The sequence below is a fragment of the Fukomys damarensis genome, unplaced genomic scaffold (assembly GCF_012274545.1).
Source record: "Fukomys damarensis isolate Sample0158 unplaced genomic scaffold, DMR_v1.0_HiC HiC_scaffold_19, whole genome shotgun sequence".
NCBI lineage: Eukaryota > Metazoa > Chordata > Mammalia > Rodentia > Bathyergidae > Fukomys > Fukomys damarensis.
Window position 1 is genome coordinate 8,091,125 of NW_022900931.1, and position 18,232 is coordinate 8,109,356.

Sequence of the window (18,232 nt, forward strand, 5' to 3'; positions counted from 1 at the left end):
TTTTTTTTTTTTTTTTTTTTGGTACAGGGGATCGAACTTGGCAGCTAGTGCTTTTGAGGCAGGCATGGTGCCACTAAGCTAAATCCCCGGCCCTTATTCAGCTACTGATTTGGATCATTTCTGGGTTTGGGGCCCTTATGACTCACAAACACTCTCATTCATGTCGATGAGTGAATGTAAGGCATCTTTTCTTTTGACCAAACCCAGTGGCAGCTAAGGTTCTCCCAGCCTTCCACAAGGGCCACATCAAACCCCCCAGCACAGTTGGACAGTCCCTAGTTCATATCCTTGGCAACAACCGCCACTGTCCGTATTCTGATTTTAACCATTGTGCTGGGGCGTCACGGTGTCTTACTGTGGTTTCTTATCTCTGTCCCTGAAGAGCAATGATGACAAATACCTTTTCACATGGTTATCAGCTGCTTGGTGGCCCCTTGTGTAGCCTGTTAAGGTCTTACAGGCCATTCTTAATTAGACCTCTTTCTTGTCCTTATCAGTTTCTAGTAGTTCTTTATTCTGGATTTGAGTCCTCTGGTGGTTACCTGTACCGCAAATATTTTATTCCAATTTGAGTTTTCCTCTTTAGACTTAATCACTCCTGAAAATTCCTGAACAGAGCTCTCAGAGTCACACAACACTGGAAAAGCTCCAGGCCCCCATGGACACCCATCTGGGCAGCGGAGCCCCGAATCCTTGGGTGCAAGATGGGGACAGCGGGTTAGAGCTGGGACACAGGAGCCAGTGTGGCTCTACCCCTGCCTGGCAGGCCTGCTCTCCCTCAGAGCTCTCTGCCACCCCGTTAGCCCCGCGAAGTGGGCACTGAAGTCCCACCTCTGTGGACCAGTGACATTGCACAACCCAGCTAGGCCCCATGGTCACCTTCCAGCCTTCTCCTCCTCCCACGGCTCTGCCAGCCCCTCCCCAGGTCACCCACAGCCTCCACTGCCCTCAGCTAGCACAGGCCCTGGTGCTCATGACAGCCTGGTTCCAAATCCCAGCTCTGCAACCTACATGCTGTGTGGCCCTGGGCAAGCAGCCTCACTTCTCTGAGCCAAGTGGAAAACAATGATGATAACATACTCCTCTCCCAGGGTGTTGTGAGGATCACTCCTCTCATCTCCCCTCACGAAAGTAGCATCCAGCACAAGCTGAGCGCCCTATAAACACCAGCTGTCTCAGCCGTCGTCACTGGGGACTGTCTTCTGGGCCCAAACTGCCATTCTGTGTGTGTCTGTGCACCATCGTGCACCAGTCCCAAGCCAGCCCTGGGACGCCCGGGATGGCTTCACGTACCTGTGACCCCAGTACCATCTCAGCTCCCAGGCCAATGAAAGACAGAGACAGGTGTCTTCCGGGCTGCAGGAGTCAACCCACGCAGCCTCACACTTGCTCCATGCTGCCTAGGCCCAAGCACTGCTCTAAGACCCTACATATTCTAACTGGGCTCATCTCACAACAACCCTATGGGAGGGAAACTGAGGCACAGGGTCTTTCAGCCTCTTGCTCCCAAGGTCACACATCTGTCAGGGGCAGAATCTGACCCCGAAAGATGGGCCCCTGCTCTTACCCCACACAACGCTGCAGCCTCGGGGCCTCTGGCAGGAACAACCCCCCCAGCCCGCCCCACCCGCCAGGAGGATGGCTCAGCTCAGCGTCCCATCCCTGGGGATTCGTTCTGGCCCCGCGCCCACCGCTGTGCTGGCCTCAGGCCTCCTCTGGGCTCTCAATCCCACGGCACTCAGGCACTGGGCCCCTGCCACTTCTTTGCGAGTCTTGATTACCAGATGCTCCACTCCGAGCCCTGGCTGGGGTCTTCTGAGTTGCCGTCTAAACCTCATCACCACCCCTCCTCTTCCCCACCTCCTTGCTATGGGGTTGAAGGCCTGGGATGACCTTGGCCTTGCTCTCCACCCAGACCTAATCTTTGCCGGTCTCCTTCATGCAACAACAGCAGTGCCCCAGCTCTGTATGGCCTGTAATTCAAGGCCACCTGCCCTAAGTGAGTGACACCCCAGCGGAGGAGCAGAGGGATGGATCACCAGCTCGTCTCCGCTTTATCTCTCTTCTGAGGGTCCCTAGCTCTTTTCACATCTCTTCCCACTTAGAATTCCCCTTCTGGGGTGGGCCGGCCAACGCTCTCCTGTGACTCTGCAGCTGGAGCATGTCACAGCATCCACCCTTTTCCTCACCATGGCCGAGACAGAACTGGAGCCACTGCCCAGGGCCAGGGCAGGACAATAGGAGAACACATCTGAGATGTGGGATCTCTAGCCTGCGAGGCCAAGAAGAACTACCACGCTGTTCCCCTGCCTTGGAGTAGGAAATGCACTCATTCATTCAACAATCAGCTGAGGACGACCTTTCCCAGCCCGTTCTCAGCCATAGGAAGAGTAAGGAGCAAATATCCCTAGCCTCTTGGAGGACTTGCACTCTGGTGGCCCTCCAAGACCAGCCAAGCAAACTGGTCCCAAGACATCCAACAACAACCAAAACCCACATCAGCAGACAGACGGACACCTAAACTGACTGCAGAGAGGAACAGGCCGGGAAGGAACCTTTTGGGGGATGCGGTGTTGAAGAGGAAGGAGAAAGCTTCCAAGACTGCCCGAGCCCAGGTAATCAGAGGGGTTGGCTACAGAACGATACAGGACGGATCCATACAGAACAGAGGGGCTGGGTGCACAGTGGGCCTCCAGGCGGAGCACCCACACCTGCTCATACCTGCCTTTGCAAGCGGACCAGGAGAAGCAGCCATGGCCCCCACTGCCCCACTGGCTCAAGACTGGCCTCTTCCAAGTACACATCCCCCACCCAACCCACATGGGGCCTCACTCCCAGGTGCCCCCTCTGTGGTCCACCAATGCATCCCACGAGCCTCCGCAGCAATGGACAGATGGGCTGGCCTTCCCCAACCCACTCTCCCCAACTAGACCCAGAGGGAGTAGACTCAGCCCATCCCTCCTACACCCCACACCTCCCACAGCACCCCCAACAGGGTCAGCTCTAAGCCTGGCACTCCTCTGTCTGCTGCTCCTGCCTGGGGGGTTCCGGACCCCCATCCCCAAGTGGGGGTCAGGCATGAAGCAGAAGCCCCAGGGCTCACTCACATGGTGAAGTTCTCCTCCAGGAAGCAGCGGTTGCGAAGCAGGCCGGCCCACAGCTGCACACCGATGATGCCGAAGATGAAGAAGACAAAGAAGCAGAGCAGGAGGACATTGCCCAGCATGGGCAGCGTGTCCAGGAGCAGGTTTACCAGAATCCGCATGCCTGTGGGGGAGAGGGTGGGGTCAGGCAGGAGCAGGGCGGGCGAGTGGGGCGGGCACAGGGGCAGGGGCTCCTCCTGCCCCAGCCTGCTGGGAGCACCTTCTCATCTGCTCCTCTCCCAGAAAGCCAGGGAAACGGCTCTGGGCCCTGTCACACTTACACTAGATCCCAGCTGAACCACGAGGCATTTATGGGACTCGCCTATGGCCACACAGGCTCCCTTGGGTCTATGGGCCTGGTAGCACCATCTCTGTTTTATACCAGGAAACGGTGGGAAATCCAAGAACTGAAACCGCGTGTCACACAGCAAAGAAGCAGTGAGGTCTGGCCTTAAACCAGGTGGCCTGACATCAACCTTAGCTCTCCTTCACAACCCATTCTTTTACCCATGCTGTTCACTCTTCCTAGCAAATTCCTATTCAAACACCACTGCCATGTGAAAGCTTTTTCTGTGAAGCCTTCCAGACCCTTTCTCCCTCCATTCCAGACAGAGTTCATCTCTCAGGCAATCTCAGCACCTCTGACCTAGCCTAGGCTGCCGTGTACAGTCATGCAGACTGTACACTGCACACCCTAAAAAGTCCCACTGACATCAACATCTAGCCTTCCAGCCTGCGGATATGGTTGTCTGTTTGCCCTTCTGTCTCATCGACTGGGCTATAAGCTCCTGATAGCAAGGTCTGTGTCTGAGTTACCTCAGTGTTCCAAGAACCCAGCAGGTCCCGGCTCAGCCAACATCCCTTGAATGACTGCCATGAACCGGTGATGCAATAAATCGTGAGAAGAGAGGAAGGCTAGGAGGGACGATGGAGCACAGTGGTCCTGGGCAGATTTTCACTTATGCCGGGGGCGGTGCGGAGGTGGTTATTAACGAGGCTAAGTATTTGGGATGTGCATCACACCAACTCTACGTGGAGTGATTTCCAATCAATAATTAATGCCCACCCCCATCTTCCCTCCCCACAAAACTAGGCCAGCTTCCTCTCGGGGAAGCAGTGGGGCTCCCTGGCAGGCTGCGGCACCCCCTCTGAGAGCTCCCAGGGGCCCACTGCCCCACCTCCTCTTGGCCCCCAAAGGGGAACACGAGATCCCTGCATGATCCACGCATGCCTTCCTGTGCCCCTCCACACACACACGCACGCATATGTGCACACGCGCATTTCTCAAACACCCAGTGGCCGCCTGCGGTACGCCCAGCATGGTGCTGAGCACTCAGGGAATCCAGAAAAGAACAAGACCCAGTTCGTCCACCTCCCCAAACACTCAGCCTAGCGGCCCAGGAAACACAGTGCTGAGCAGCGCAAGATGTGTCCCAGGACACATCTGGGGAGAGGCGGGCTTTGAGCTGGGCCCTGCAGGAGAGGTGTTCGCCAGGCGGGACAGCATGTGGGGACCCACGGGGTCCCCGTGGAGGGACGAAGAAGTGTGGGCCTCAGAAATCTGGTCACTGTTGTTGTCAGCAGATTTCCAAGCAGGCGGGGGCCTTGATCAGCTCAGAAGGGGCAACACGGGCCAGGCAGAGGCCAGGGCAGCAGCTGGCAGCAGCTGGAGGAGAGGCTGGACCAGAAGGGCTGGGAGGAGGCGCTGGCGCAGCCCCAGCCCGCTGCTCAAGGCTGCTCCTCCGAAGCCTTTGTTGCTCAATTAATTACATTTCCCTTGTTCTCCGGGATATTGAAATTCCAAAGGGCTCTGAAACCTGCCCAGCTGCCTTCTCCCCTCCTGCCTCCAGCTGCCCAGCTGGGCCACAGCTCCCTCCGCAGCCTTCCCAGGGGCCCCTGGAATCCCAGGGCCGCAAAGACAGGCATAATTAGCTAATTAGGGACTTAGAAGGAGCTCAGTGCCAGGAAAGGGGGCCTGCAGGATTAAGGAGGCAGGGAGGAGCTGAGAGACCCAGTTGTGTCTGTTGTGTCCTCAGTTAAGTAATCACCGAGCCTGGTCAGATGGCTACAGCTCTTTCCTTGCTCCCATGGTGCCTGCCCAGGAGGTGTGGGAGGTCGGGTGAGCAGAGGAGAAATAGAGGCAAAGAACAGAGGTGGGAGAAGAGGGAGGCAGACACGCAGCAAGTAAACCCAAGAGGACTGGAAGAGAGAGGAGAGACAGAGAGGGGTGGATGCAGGGGTGGACTGGTGTGTACTTGTGCAAAGAGAGAGGCAGAGAAAGGCAGAGGAGAGACAGAGACGAGACACACAGAGAGACAGAGGCATAGGAGAGACAGACAGACAGACAGACAAAGCAAACCACCTTTCACATCACCCTCTGCATCTCTAACCTCCCTCCACCTTCCCCAGCCAAGCAATCCCTCCTCCAGGCAGCCTCCCTACTTCCGCAGCCCCTCCCCACTCAGCCAGATGACCCCAAAAGTACGGCTGAGGACCTGCTTCCAGCCCTAAGAGGGAAGACGAACTAGAACATAACTGGTTTCCAATTCAGGCTGGGTGACTCAGAGGCAAAACTGCCCTCTCTGGGCCCCCAGTGGCCTCATCTAGAGAAGGGAACTGTAAACTGGGTGTGGTGGCGCACACCTATAATGCCAGCATTCTGGGAGGCTGAGGCAGGAGGATTCAGAGGTCAGACACTCACTGGCAGAGAAATCCTCACACATACCGCCCCCATCCTGTCCCCCACTCCATACCTGTGTCGGTTCCCTGCTTGTCTCTTCACTGACACTGAGATTGAGGATGTGACCAAGGCCAGTGAAGGGTGGCAAATGAGGGCACTTCTCCCCCCACCGCCCTAAGGTTGGGGACCCTGCCCGACCTCTGCTCCAAGGGAAAAGCAGAACAGCAACTGGGCCGCCATAGAGGAGGTGACAGGGGGAGGGGTGCCCCTCAAGACCAGCCTCTCCCCTAGAAGTTTGGGCTTTGCAGACAGAGCTGTCAGCCCAGATCAGCTCGGCCATTCTGCCAGCTCAAGTAGACAGCACCAGCCACAGGCCAGCCTGTGCCAGGGGCGCCGCCCGTGGTGAGGAAGTAGGACGCCAGGCTGTGGCCCAGCCCCCAGGCTTCCATGTTCTCTGGTCTGGCCGGCATGGCAGAAAGCACTGAGCAACCAGGAGACGCCGTCTGCTGCTCCTGCCACTGCTGATGCCAACTAATCAGGGGCACAGTGGGTGCCAGGGAGGCCGGGCCAGGCAGCAGACTGCCGGGCTGCCGAGATCACAGCTGCCGGCCGTTTCCCAGGCCCGCACCTCCTGACTCAGGTGTCTGCCTGCAGGAGGGGCTGTGACTTAGTCTCCCCGCCAGCGGACCCCTGCTGGCCCCAGCCAAACCCGTGGCCCTGGTGAGGGAGCCCATCAACCCCACCCTGCAGGTCCTAGCTCTTGCTCCCAGGCACTGCTCGTGCCCAGCCAGACCCCACACAGCTCCTTCCACAGCCCCAGCTGCTCTTTCGCTCCTGTCCCCAAGTCACCTGGCCAGACGACGTTCTCTGTCCACCCACCTCCAGCCCGTCTCCTTCTCCTTTCCCCAGGAGCTGCCAAGGACAAAGTCTCAGTTGTGGTCAGGCAGGGAAGCCCCCACAGTTCTTTGCTGCCACCAACCCCTAAGGAAACACCTGCTCCAGGGGTAAACCAGAGACCCCTGTGTCTTGTGGCACAGTTCTTTCTCCCAGACCCAATCCAGTATAAATCTCCCCACAGTCATTCTGAGAAGGAATTCTCGTCCAGGGGCCACCCGGAGTTGGATAGTAGCTGAGATGGGGCTGAGTATAGGGTCTGAAGTTGGGGTGCGGCAGCTTAGAGGCAGTGTGGGTAGGGTCTGGACCTCCATGGTGACTGCCCCGGTTTCTAACTGGAGTAAGAGCACATCTTGCAAGAGATGAGGAAAGCCAGGTGCAGTGGCACATGTTTATAAACCCAGCATTCTGGGAGGCAGGAGGATCACAAGTTCAGGCCCAGAGTAGGCCACTTAGTACTTAACAAGATTGTCTCAAAATAAAAAATAAACAAAGGGCTGGAACTGTAGCTCAGTGTGAAGATCTTAGGTTCAATCCCCAGTACTGCTTAAAAAAACAAAACAAAAACAGAAAGGGACTCCTGACTCAAGAGCTTCCTCCCTCACTCCCTCTGCAGCCTGCCTCTGTGGGCTGTCTCCTTCCCTTTACCCATCAGAGCTGGGCCAGGACACAGATTGCAGGGGTGGCGCAGAAGGACTAATTTTACAAGACTCCTTAAAGAGCACTGAAGTCCAGGTCCCTACCCATCCTAGACAAAGTTGAGAGCCATGCATCTAACTCAGTCCCTCTCCTGTACTGTGCTAGTAGGGAAACTGAGGCCCAGGTCACACAGCAGGCTTATGGCAGAACTGAGACCAGAACTTGCGTCCCTTCACCCCCAAATGCATCTTCCTGACTGGTAGTGTTGGGGCTTTGCAGCCCACGCTGGTTGGCTAATTGGTTGGTTGGTTTCTGTGGTACTGGGAATTCAACCTAAGGTCTCTGCACTGAGCTACATTCCCAGCCCTCTTTTGGGGGGTGGGGAGTACAGGGGATCGAACTCAGGACCTTGTGCTTGCAAGGCACATGGTGGCACCCCTGAGCTAAATCCCTGGCCCTACTCCCAGCCCTTTTTAAAATTTTAAGACAGTGTCTCACCAAGTTGCCCAGGCCAGAGTTGAACTTGCAATCCTCCTGCCTCAATCTCCCAGAGTACTGGGATTACAGTCATGATCTACCATGCCTAGACCTCCACAGAATTCTAAATGGCAGGCTCCCTCCCTTCACCGCAGTTCTGCAATCAATACCCCCCACCCCAACCCCACCCCCTGCTTGATTTAGCCTTGTACCCACTCTCTAGGTTGCCATCTAGTGGCAAAACTGAGAGCTGCAGGCTACTGATGAACACGTTCCAGGACAGACACAACCCTAAAGATGGCAGAACTAGGGAAGTTTCTGGGAAACTCTTGTTTAGAAATAGAAGAGACCCTCCAGGAAGCATTTCTAGGATCCCACACCCCCTCCCAAGTCATTCATTCCCTGGTGACCCTGAGCAGGGGCACCCAGGAACAAAGTGGAATCTGGAGGAATCTCTAAAGGCTCTGGCTCCGGCTGATTACAGTGATCTCGGACAGCAATTTATCTAAGGTCCCTTCCCGTGAAGACCCAGTGGAGCTCTGGAGGTTACCACTTCAGCCTCTCCCGGAGGACACTGGGCTCTGTGAGGTGGGGCTGCTTAGAAAGAATCCGCGTCCCCCAGGGGGGCCATTTGCAGGAAGGAAGCCCTGAGGACAGGCGGCTCCTCTCTGGCTTTCTGGGCGCACAGCTTCTGCAATTAGAGCCTCCAGAAACAGGGATGCTGGGCTTGTGGCTGATCCTGCCCTTCTCCAGAGAGCGGCAGGCTGGCACTGTGGAAGGGAGTGACCTCCATAGTTAGCAGCTGCTTAATGAGCTCCACACACAGAGGGTGGGGGGCAGGGGCCACAAAGGGAAGGAGAGGCACAGCGCCGACATTCCCATGAGTGCATTGCAGTGACAGGTACACATGACACACACACACCCTCCTGTGCACACACTCTCACGTGTGCACACCCCACATACACACACCCTCATATACACTCTCACACGCACGCACACACAGCTCACATGCGCACAGACACACACAGGTCCTCACCCCCACACGCAGGAGCACAGAAGCCACTCAGCCAGTGTGTGGCCTGCAGCCTGAGTGTCTGCCCCGCACCCCTGGGCCTCCTCCCACTCAACCGTGTCCCCTCCCACTGCTGTTGCCCCGCTCGCCCAAGACCTGCTTTGATGCTCGCAGCACAAGCTCCCGTGTTCTCACGCCCCTGTCTGTGTGCAACCCTCAGCATCACACACACAGCCCCACAAGAGGACGGACCTACGGGCTCCATGGCCAGGGGTGTGAGTGGTGTGCATGGTTATCTGCTGAGGGGGCCCAGTAGAGGCAGAGCTCCCCGCTCTGCTCCCACACTGCTGTGCACCCCCCCACCCTAAGTCACACAAATCGGACACTCAGTGACTTCCAGGCCCTGGCTGGGCACAGAAGCACCACCTCCATCTGTTTCCTGCATTCCCCAGGGTGTCCTCTGGGGCCACCACACCATGTGGCCCCCTGCTAACCTCTCCCATGGCCCCCATGGGCCCCTCGGGCACACAAGACCAGCCCTGTCCTCTCCATCCCAGTGCCCCATGACTATGCCCCAAGCGCCCAGCTCTGGGCCTGCCCACTGCCCGGTGAACCCATAGGCTCAGCTCATACTCCACCTCCTCGGGGAGGCCCGGGTCACCCGGCCAGTCACCCCAGCACCACGGGCTGAGCATTTGAAGCCCTGAGGTCCCAGCACAAAACGGCTGCTCCCCAAGCTTGCTGCATGTGCACACTTCCAGCATGATTTGGGGATGCCTTGTCGACACCTAGCCCAGTTCTGGGTGCTGAGCAGATGAAGCCCACCTTTTGGCCCATTTCTCAGGTAAGGTAGGTGGGGCACGAGGGACTAGAACACACACAGCTGGGGGAAATCTCTGGTTAGAAACTTGGTCCCTGGTATGGACCTGCTGTGTGACCTTGGCTGGTGATGGCCTCATCTGGGCTGGTTTTCCTGTTTGTTAGGTGGGGAAAAAATGATTTTGAACCAGGAAGTCTCTAAGGAGCCTTCTAGGATTGGGGGGGGTGAGAAGGACAGAGTGAAGCTGCCTCACCACAGCCTCTCTAGATGTCCCTTCCCTGGCCCCGAGGTCAGACTGAACAGCTCCTCCGCTCCGCCATGGTGCTGGCTTTCACACCTCCCAGACTTCTCCTCGCCCTAGAGTTTCCTACTGAGTCAGGGTGACCCTGTATGTGCCACCTCGAGACCTGGCTCCAGGGCCCCTCTGCCAGCTGCCCCACTCCAAACACAGCAGGAATCAAGTCACTCTCTGGGCCCAGCCAGCTCCAGCCTCTTCTTGGTCACCCTGCTCGGAAAATGTCCTGTCCAGGCTTACGAGCCCAGAGTCGGGCCAGCGCCCCCATGCAGGTGCACAGGATGGCAGAGAAGGGGCTGGGTGGGGCAGGAGGGCTGGGACTGCGTTGACTGTGCAGAGAGGACAAGGTGCACATGGGCAAGCAGAGGCCCAGGCAGCGAAGGGAAGCAAGGATCTGCACCAAGCCAGGGAAAGAGCCAGGCACAAGACGGACAGAGCTCTGTTCAGATTGCTGCGTTGTCTTCGAATCGCTGTGTGACCTTGTGGGAGCCACTTAGGCTCTCTGGGGGGTCACACAGGCTGGTGAGAGGATTAGATCAGACATCAGTTTGCCGAGTGCCTGGACCACGGCGGGTAGGTGGGTGCTCACACAAGTTCCTGTCCCTCAGCCAGAGGGTGCAATAGCCCCTGCAGCCAGCATCCCCCTCCTCCCCTCCCGGTGCCCAGGCCACTCCTGATGTGGGGCAGTGGAGGAGCTCGGGGCCTAACTGGCCCCTGCAGCCGCCGCTTCCTGGCAGTGGGTCCTCAAATGGGTGCCTAGGTATCCAAGACCATTTCCATCTCTAAATGGAGAACAGCCCACCCCACTCCACACCAAGGGCAACTGTGAGGCTCACAGACCCAGAGGTGCTAACGGGATAGAGCTGGGCAGACGTCAGGGCTTGTGGTGACAAGATGACCTCTCTTAACACTGAGGTTGGCGATGGAAGGAGGGAAGGATGGAGGGAGGGGTGGGTGGAAGGGAGGAAGGGAGGGAGGAGGAAGGCAGGGAAGGAGGAAGGATAAACAGGTGGGTGAGCAGGTAGGCAGGCAGGGGGTGAGGGCTACACGGTCCTGCGGGTGGGTAGTGACAGCTCGAATCAGCACAAGTAAGGGGTCAGGACTTCTTCCCAGTGGGGACACCCTGCCCTCGCACTAAGCAATTTTCTGCATCCCCGTGCACCTCCAGGGATCTGAGAAGCCCACAAGGCACCTTTAGTTCCTGAAGAGTCAGACTCCTCAGGATACTTCAATCCAAGTTATTTTGGAACTCAGGCTTCAGGGCCACACCGCAGAGTCTTCACACCCAAACACGCTCTGTCCTGGCACAGCAGGCACAGGAGTGAACGAGCCTGGCGGCCAACGTGGGCCACAACCAGGGGTGGGGGACAGGGAGGGGGCGACTCACTGGGCACACGGTTGATGGCTTTGAGGGGCCTCAGGACACGCACGGTGCGAATGGCTGACAGGTTGATGTTCTGAAGATCCAGGGAGTACTCGACCATCCTGCAGAGAGGGGAGAGAGTGAGGGACGGCGCAGATGCGACCCTGCAGGGGCCTCTGGCCACCCAGCCCACCCACACCCACTCCACCTCAGACAGTGTGTGGCCTCGGCCACCTCCCTGGGCCTCTCTGTCCCGCTCTGCACACGGGGCTGGTGACAGCCACCACCAACCGTGGGGAGGATTCCAGACACAGTGAGGCAGAGGGGGTGGGGCAGAGGCATCAGCCCCCTGCAAGGACAGCCCTGGGCCGGGCAGCCCCTGCCCCTCAGGCCTGCCCTTCTGACCCCCAGCCTGTGTCAACCCCAACTTCTAGAGCTTCTCCCCACTCTTCCAGACCATCCTATCAGACTCATTCTTGAGAGGAGAACTGAGGTGCCGAGGGGCCCCCAGGCTGACTCCCCAGGGATTGTCCATACCGGTCACACGAGGAGCCATGCCGTAAACCCCTCACTCCCACCCAGGAGCCCATAAAGCCAAGGGCTAAAGCCCTGATCTGCAGAAGAAAGAACAAGACTCAGAGAGGTTGCTTTCTGTGTCCTGGATCACTTAGAAAATGGGTAAAGGTCTGAGCTCAGAATCCCACCAGGTCTGGCCCTGTGGCCCTGCCAGGCCCTTTGCAGGTCAGGAAGCTCAGGCTGCGTCCCCAGGACATGACAGCAAAGTACACTGCTGAACTTTGTGGGTTCTCAGGGGTACCTGCCCCACTGGACGCCAGCTTTGGGCTCCCTACACTCCCAGCCCCTACACTGCCCCTTCTGCCTGGAGGGTCCCCCCATGCCTGTCCAGCTCTTGCCTGAGCTTTTCTGCAGCTGTCCTGGGGGCCTCAGAGCCTCTCCTGGGGAGACCCCCCTCTTATGAACCCCAGTGCCCAGGACAGCCTGCCCCAGGAGAACCCAGGCAGGGAGACAAAGGCAAGGACAGCAGACCCTCAGCACTGCCCAGCCTCCTCAGGCAGCTGCCACACCATCTACATCTCCCGGGGCTACAGCCTCCCCCAGGGGTCTCCCACAGCCAGCTTTGGGGACCCTCCATGGTCCCCTGTGCTTCTACCAAATCCTACCCACCCTGGGCTATCTGCTTCAAAGCGAGGGACAGCCCCCCACCGGGCACAAATCAGCAGCCCTGCCCTCCCCACTGGGCTCCAGCTGTCCTCCTCACCCTCCGCCTGCAAACCCGTCCTGTCCCACCCGCTCCTGCTGCATGGGGAGCGACTGACTGAGCAGAAGCTGCTTTGCCTGAGATGCCCCATCCCGCCCCCGCTCCCCCCGACCTGCACACACACACACGCACACACACACACACTCACACACACACACACACACACACACACTCACTCCTCGGACACCAGGAGGCACACATGCACACTCCTACTTAGCTCAAATTCAGACAGGGGTGACCCAGAAAGTGACGGACCAGAACCCGAGACAGAGACCTGGTGGACTGAGTGGGCTGAAGGGAAGACAGAGCGAGGGTGGAGGGGCCCAGGGGCCACAGGGAGGGAGTGGGGCCAGGTGAGGATTCCGTGCGTGGGTGAGCCAAGCTGTCATCTTTGTATTTTGTGGAAAGAGCTCTCCAGGGAGACGCGTGTGACAGAGGTGCTGTGGGGGTGGCGTGCACAAGCACTCACTGGGGCTCGCTCCGACACACGCACATCCAGGGCCTGGGGAGCCCCCTGCACAGGAGCCAAGCCCAGCTCTACTCTCCTCCCAGCAACCCCCACAGACCCTCCTCCTACATCTGGGTTTCCTGGATCCTGCCAGGCAGGGGCGCCAGCTCTGTCCCCCAGGCTCAGGTGCACTTGGCTGGGCACACTGGGGTCCCAGCCCTCACCTATCCACCCGTGTCCTGTGTCCCAGGGTCCAGAGGGCAGCCCGTCTAGTGTTGGCTGGGGCTCGCTCGGGGTAACAGTGAAGGGCGCTCTGTAGTGGCTGAAAGACAGGGCTGACTGCGAGCCAGGTGCCGTCCTAATGACCTCTCTGTGTCGTCTTTGCCTGACTCGCACCACTTGAGGCCCCCATTCAAGGGTGGCCCACTTCTCTGGCCCTGCCCCAATCTCTCCTCATTTAGCCCCAAACAGGACAGATCCCCAGTCACAAACCATAGCCACACACAATGTGGAGGTCTCAGAACGATCATTGCTTCTCCCTGACACCTGCCCCGCGCTGCCTGGGGCCAGTGGCCCTTTCAGCTGGGGGTGAGGATGCACTCTGAGCTTCCTGGCAGCCAAGTGGAAAGGGAAAAATGAGATGTTACTAGATACTAAGTCTTTAGAGCCTGAAAGATCTTGACACTGGATCCTTCTGGAGAGTCCATTTGCCTACACACTTCTAAAGCTTAACTCTCTCTCTCTCTCTCTCTCTCTCTCTCTCTCACACACACACACACACACACACACACACACACACACACATCACCTATAAAATAAAACAGATCTCTTTTTTCCTTTAAAGGAAAATTTTAATATCTTGAAATGCACATGGATGATGAACAGGAAGCACTTAGTAGATGCACAGTGAAAAAGCCAGTGGTTCTCATTCCTCTGACAGGACAGGGACAGGAAGGGGGACACTTGACAAGAACATGGAGAACCCAGGAAGAGCAAGAGCCACCAGCTTACCGCTGTTCTGGGAATCTCGCCATCCTCCCGGTGACTTGTGCCAATAAGCCCACCCTGGGACAGGTGCTGACCGCTGCTGACAGCTGAGCCACCCCGTCCCAGACTGTGTCACCGGTCCTATCTCCCAACAGCTGCTGCAGCCAGCCCCGCCTCCTATTTCCTCATCCCCCAGCCATGCACAGTCATCACAAACATTCTAGAAACCCAGTCTGTGTCACTCCCCTCCTCTAAACCCTCTATGGCTCCCAAGTGCCCTTAGAACAAAGCCTAAGCCCCCGACCTCAGCCTTTAAGCCCCAACCCAGACTGGCCTCTGTGTACCTCCCCAGGCCCTGTTCCTACCAGGTGTGCTGCTGCCTCTCCGCCTCCAGGGAGCCGCTTCGCTGCCTGTACCAAGCCACTGCACTGCTCTGCTCCATCTCCCTCCAAAACGCTCATACCACAGAGCCCGGGCAAGGACACGGGGACAGGCACTCACTAGGGAGGCGACTCCAGGAAGCACAGGAGGGAGGGGATGGGGAGCAAGTCAAGCAAGAGCTGGTCACCAGGAGGTCACCGCACGGACTGCTGCTGCGATGGCATCCAGGGGCCCTGAGCCCCTGCGGAGTGCACCTCAGATGTGGACCCTCTCGGGGTGGAGGCTGGGGTGACATCAGCTGGCCAGAGGGAGGAAGGACAGCTCCTGTGGAGCTGGGGACAGTTCTCACCAGCCAGGAGGGAGATGGGAGGCTGCTGGCAGACAGGGCACCATCCCAGGCAGGAGCCGCCTGCGGAGGGAGTGGGATGGGCTGAGGCGGCGCCCATGCAGGGCAGCCCCTGCCCATCTACCTCAGGCCTTCGCACACCAGCTCACACCCACACACGAATAGCTGTCCCAGCTACCATGCACAATGACTCCCACTTTTGGCCGAGGCCACCTGTGAGGAAGAAAACCATCTTCCCTTCCTCCCTTACCCCGACGACAGTGTGGGTGCTGGGTCCCCAGGCCCCTCTGAGAAAGGCAAGGTAAGGCAGGGGCCACGGAAGAGGTGATGAGCCAACCGGCTGACTTCCCTCAGGCCCCAAATAAGACATCACTTTCCGGAGTGAGAAATTAATTCCTAATTACACACTCACTTTATCACGAAGCTTCAGTGCTAAAAGTCTAAAAAAAAAAAATTCAGCAAAACCCCCACTACCTCCTGCCAGCTCCGGAGGGCCTAATTAGGTAAGTAATTTGGCTTTAAAACGAGCACTTCTGTCCTGGAACCAGCCCGGGAGGAGAGGGGTTGAGCTCAGGTCCCGCTGGGGGCCAATGAATGGTTTGGTGTGGCCGGCCTGAGTCAGGAGTGCCAGGGAAGTGACATCGGTTCTTGGGGCCCCACTCCTGGCTCCTAGGAGAGGCCTGAGGACCCAGGCTCTGTGAACCGGTGGACACTGTCCTGGATGGCTCGGAGGGGTTTCCTGAGCGTTCGCTGCCTGCCAAGGCTGACGCACCTCCCGCCACGTCACCTCCCACAGTCAGACTACAGCACGTGCCGCAGAGGAGGAAGCTAGGCTCAGAAAAGTGTCCTGCGACACATGCAGGTTTAGAGGGACCCGGAAACTGTGTGAGCCACCCTTCTGCCCCTGCTTCATCAGTCACCAGCTCTGACCCCTTTCAGGCTCACTAGCAGCTCTCTCCACTGGCCAGGTGACCAGAAAGCACAAAACACTACAGTTCACTATGTCCTAGTTCACACTTGCCCGAGAGTCACAGGACACTGTTCAAGTCCCGCTTCAAGCAGCAAGAGCTGTGACTGCTCTCTGACCTCAAGCCCAGCACTGCATCTCCCAGCACTGCATCAGGCCATCTCCAGCTCCAGGAGCACCAGGCCGTCTCAGCCTCCCTCCTACCTGGTGCACCCTTCTGGGCTTCCCACTCCCTGGCCCTCCCAGAGCTGAGCTCCCCTGCCCTTCACGGTGTCCCCTGTGCCTCTGAAGCCACCTCGCCTGGGAGGCCAGCTCTGTATATGGCCCTGTTACTCAGGGCTGCCTCTGATTCCAGCTGGGCCCCCAGCGCCAGGCCCAGGCCGACTCCTTATGTGAGCTTGTCAAGCAAATAACTTAAGGGACAAGATCAGAAAATAAAAAAGCTGGGAGCTGACGAGAGGCAACATAAAATGACTGCGATCCAACATCTTTCCAGGAAATACCCCGCCCAAGGGATGCTTTCTGGGTGTTTTGTAGATAAAAATAGGGTGTTGCCTCAATCTTTGCAAGGGGCCTACGGGGGCTTTCTTAAAATGTGATTTAAGATGTAGCTAATGGAAGAGAAGCTGAGAGTCTGGGAATCACAGATCATCTGCCAGGAGGCAGCTGGGTGATGACTCAGGCTTGTGTGGCTTCATAGCCAGACCTCAGCCTTCAATGACATCTGGGCACCGAGCACATAGTAGGTGCTCAACAGAGAGAGGTGAGAAGGAAAGGATGGATAAGACTGGAGAAGAGCAGCACTGACCCTGGACTGTGGCCAGCACCCTGTGTTTAATGGATCGTTTCAGTCACCGCTACGGCCTGAATGTTTGTGTGTCCCCAAAATTTCTACGTTGAAATGCTAAGCCCCCACAGGGGATGACACTAGGGCAAGACCCTTGGAGCCCTTGTGGATGAGATTAGCATCCTTCTAAGAGAGACCGGAGGAGCTCACACGGCCCCTCCTCCTGGCAGATGCATCTATGAACCAGGGGGCCCTCCCTGTCCACACCAGGATCCTGGACTTCTATCCTCCAGAACCGTGAGCAATACATTTCTTTAGCCAGGCATGGTGGCACACGCTTGTAATCCCAGCACTCAAGAGGCTGAGGCAGGAGGACTGCCGAGCATTTGAGGCCAGCCTGGGCTATATGGTGAGTTCAGGGCCAGCCTGAACTATATACTGAGACCCTGTCTCAAAAAACCAATAGAATAATAATAATAATAATAATAATAATAATAATAATAATAATAATAATATATTTCTTTAATTTATAAGCCACTAGTCTATGGCATTTTAAACAGACTAAGATACCGTAATTCCTCCTAGAAATCCTACCAGTCCGGGAAAAGAGAGGTCATGAAGCCCACCTGACTGATAAGGAATCTGACGCTCTGAAACCAAGTCTGGCCAAGTTCAGAGATCAGCGGGCATTTGGAGGATGTATGCTCAGGTGGTCACAGGGCTGAAGGAAGGGCTGGAAAGACAGCAGGCAGGTGGAGCCAGGGTAGCCCCCAGGACCCAGTGTCAGGAGACCCTGGACCTTTTCCCTCTCAGCCCCCAACTCAATACAGATCACCCTGTGTTTATCTTGAACCTCAGACAAACAATAAGTAGCTATTTTGTGTCCTCATAACCCTTGTGATGCCTACCTTCCACGGAGAGTGGGCTCAGGTGCTGGGAATCAGACAATGGAAGGTTCAGCGGAGCATTTTAGGTTCTACCAGAGTTTGGGGGAAATGTTCCTCTCTGGGGACTCATCGTCTTCTGAGAATAGGTAAAGCTCCCCAAGACCTCAGAGACAGACCAGCTGGAATATTTTGACCCCTGAAAAAATGACATCCCTCATGTCCTGAGTGAGCATGGGCTCTGAGGTAGCTGTACCTGGGCAATCCCAGATCCTGTCCATATATAAGCCATGTGACCTGGGGCAGGCTCTCTCTGGGCCCACAAATCCTCATCTGTAAAACAGGTGTGACTACCCTAACCTCTTGGGACCATGAAATGGTAGCACCATTAAGGATATAAAGGAGCCCAGTACAGTCAGTAAACACGAGTTTCTGGTGTACCACTTAAGCAGCGGTTCCTGCCTGACCAAGCTCCATCCAGTACTCCAGGGGGAACAAGACCTAGGTTTTCCCACTCCATCCTTTCAGGCTAGGAAGTGTCTGGACCCGGGCTGACTTCACACCCTACCAGGGGTGGGCACTGACCTAGGTCTGGCCAATCAGAGCTCTGTCGCCCCAGTCCATAATGATTGGCTCTGGGATAAGCACATGCTCCAGGTCTGCCATTCCAAGCCCAGGAGGCTCATTTCCTCCCTCATGGAATGGCTGGGATAGGAAAAGTGGCTTTCTGCATTTCAGGGAGTAAGCTGGGAGCCTAGAGCTGCCTGCTGCCACCCTGCTGTGGAAAAGAAAGCTCCAGAGACACTAAGTCAGCACCGGAGAATGAGCAG

General features: G+C 57.1%; 1 protein-coding gene across 1 annotated transcript in view; it reads right to left on the bottom strand.

Annotated features, from left to right (window-relative positions):
- Positions 1-18,232, bottom strand: part of Cacna1i (calcium voltage-gated channel subunit alpha1 I) — a 90,465-nt gene that overhangs the window by 39,953 nt on the left and 32,280 nt on the right. The window contains exons 5-6 of the mRNA XM_033765937.1: positions 11,348-11,445; positions 3,108-3,267 (exon numbers count right to left, since the gene is read on the bottom strand). Of these exons, the coding sequence (XP_033621828.1) occupies positions 3,108-3,267; positions 11,348-11,445 (258 nt within the window). The remainder of the gene's footprint in view (positions 1-3,107; positions 3,268-11,347; positions 11,446-18,232) is intronic.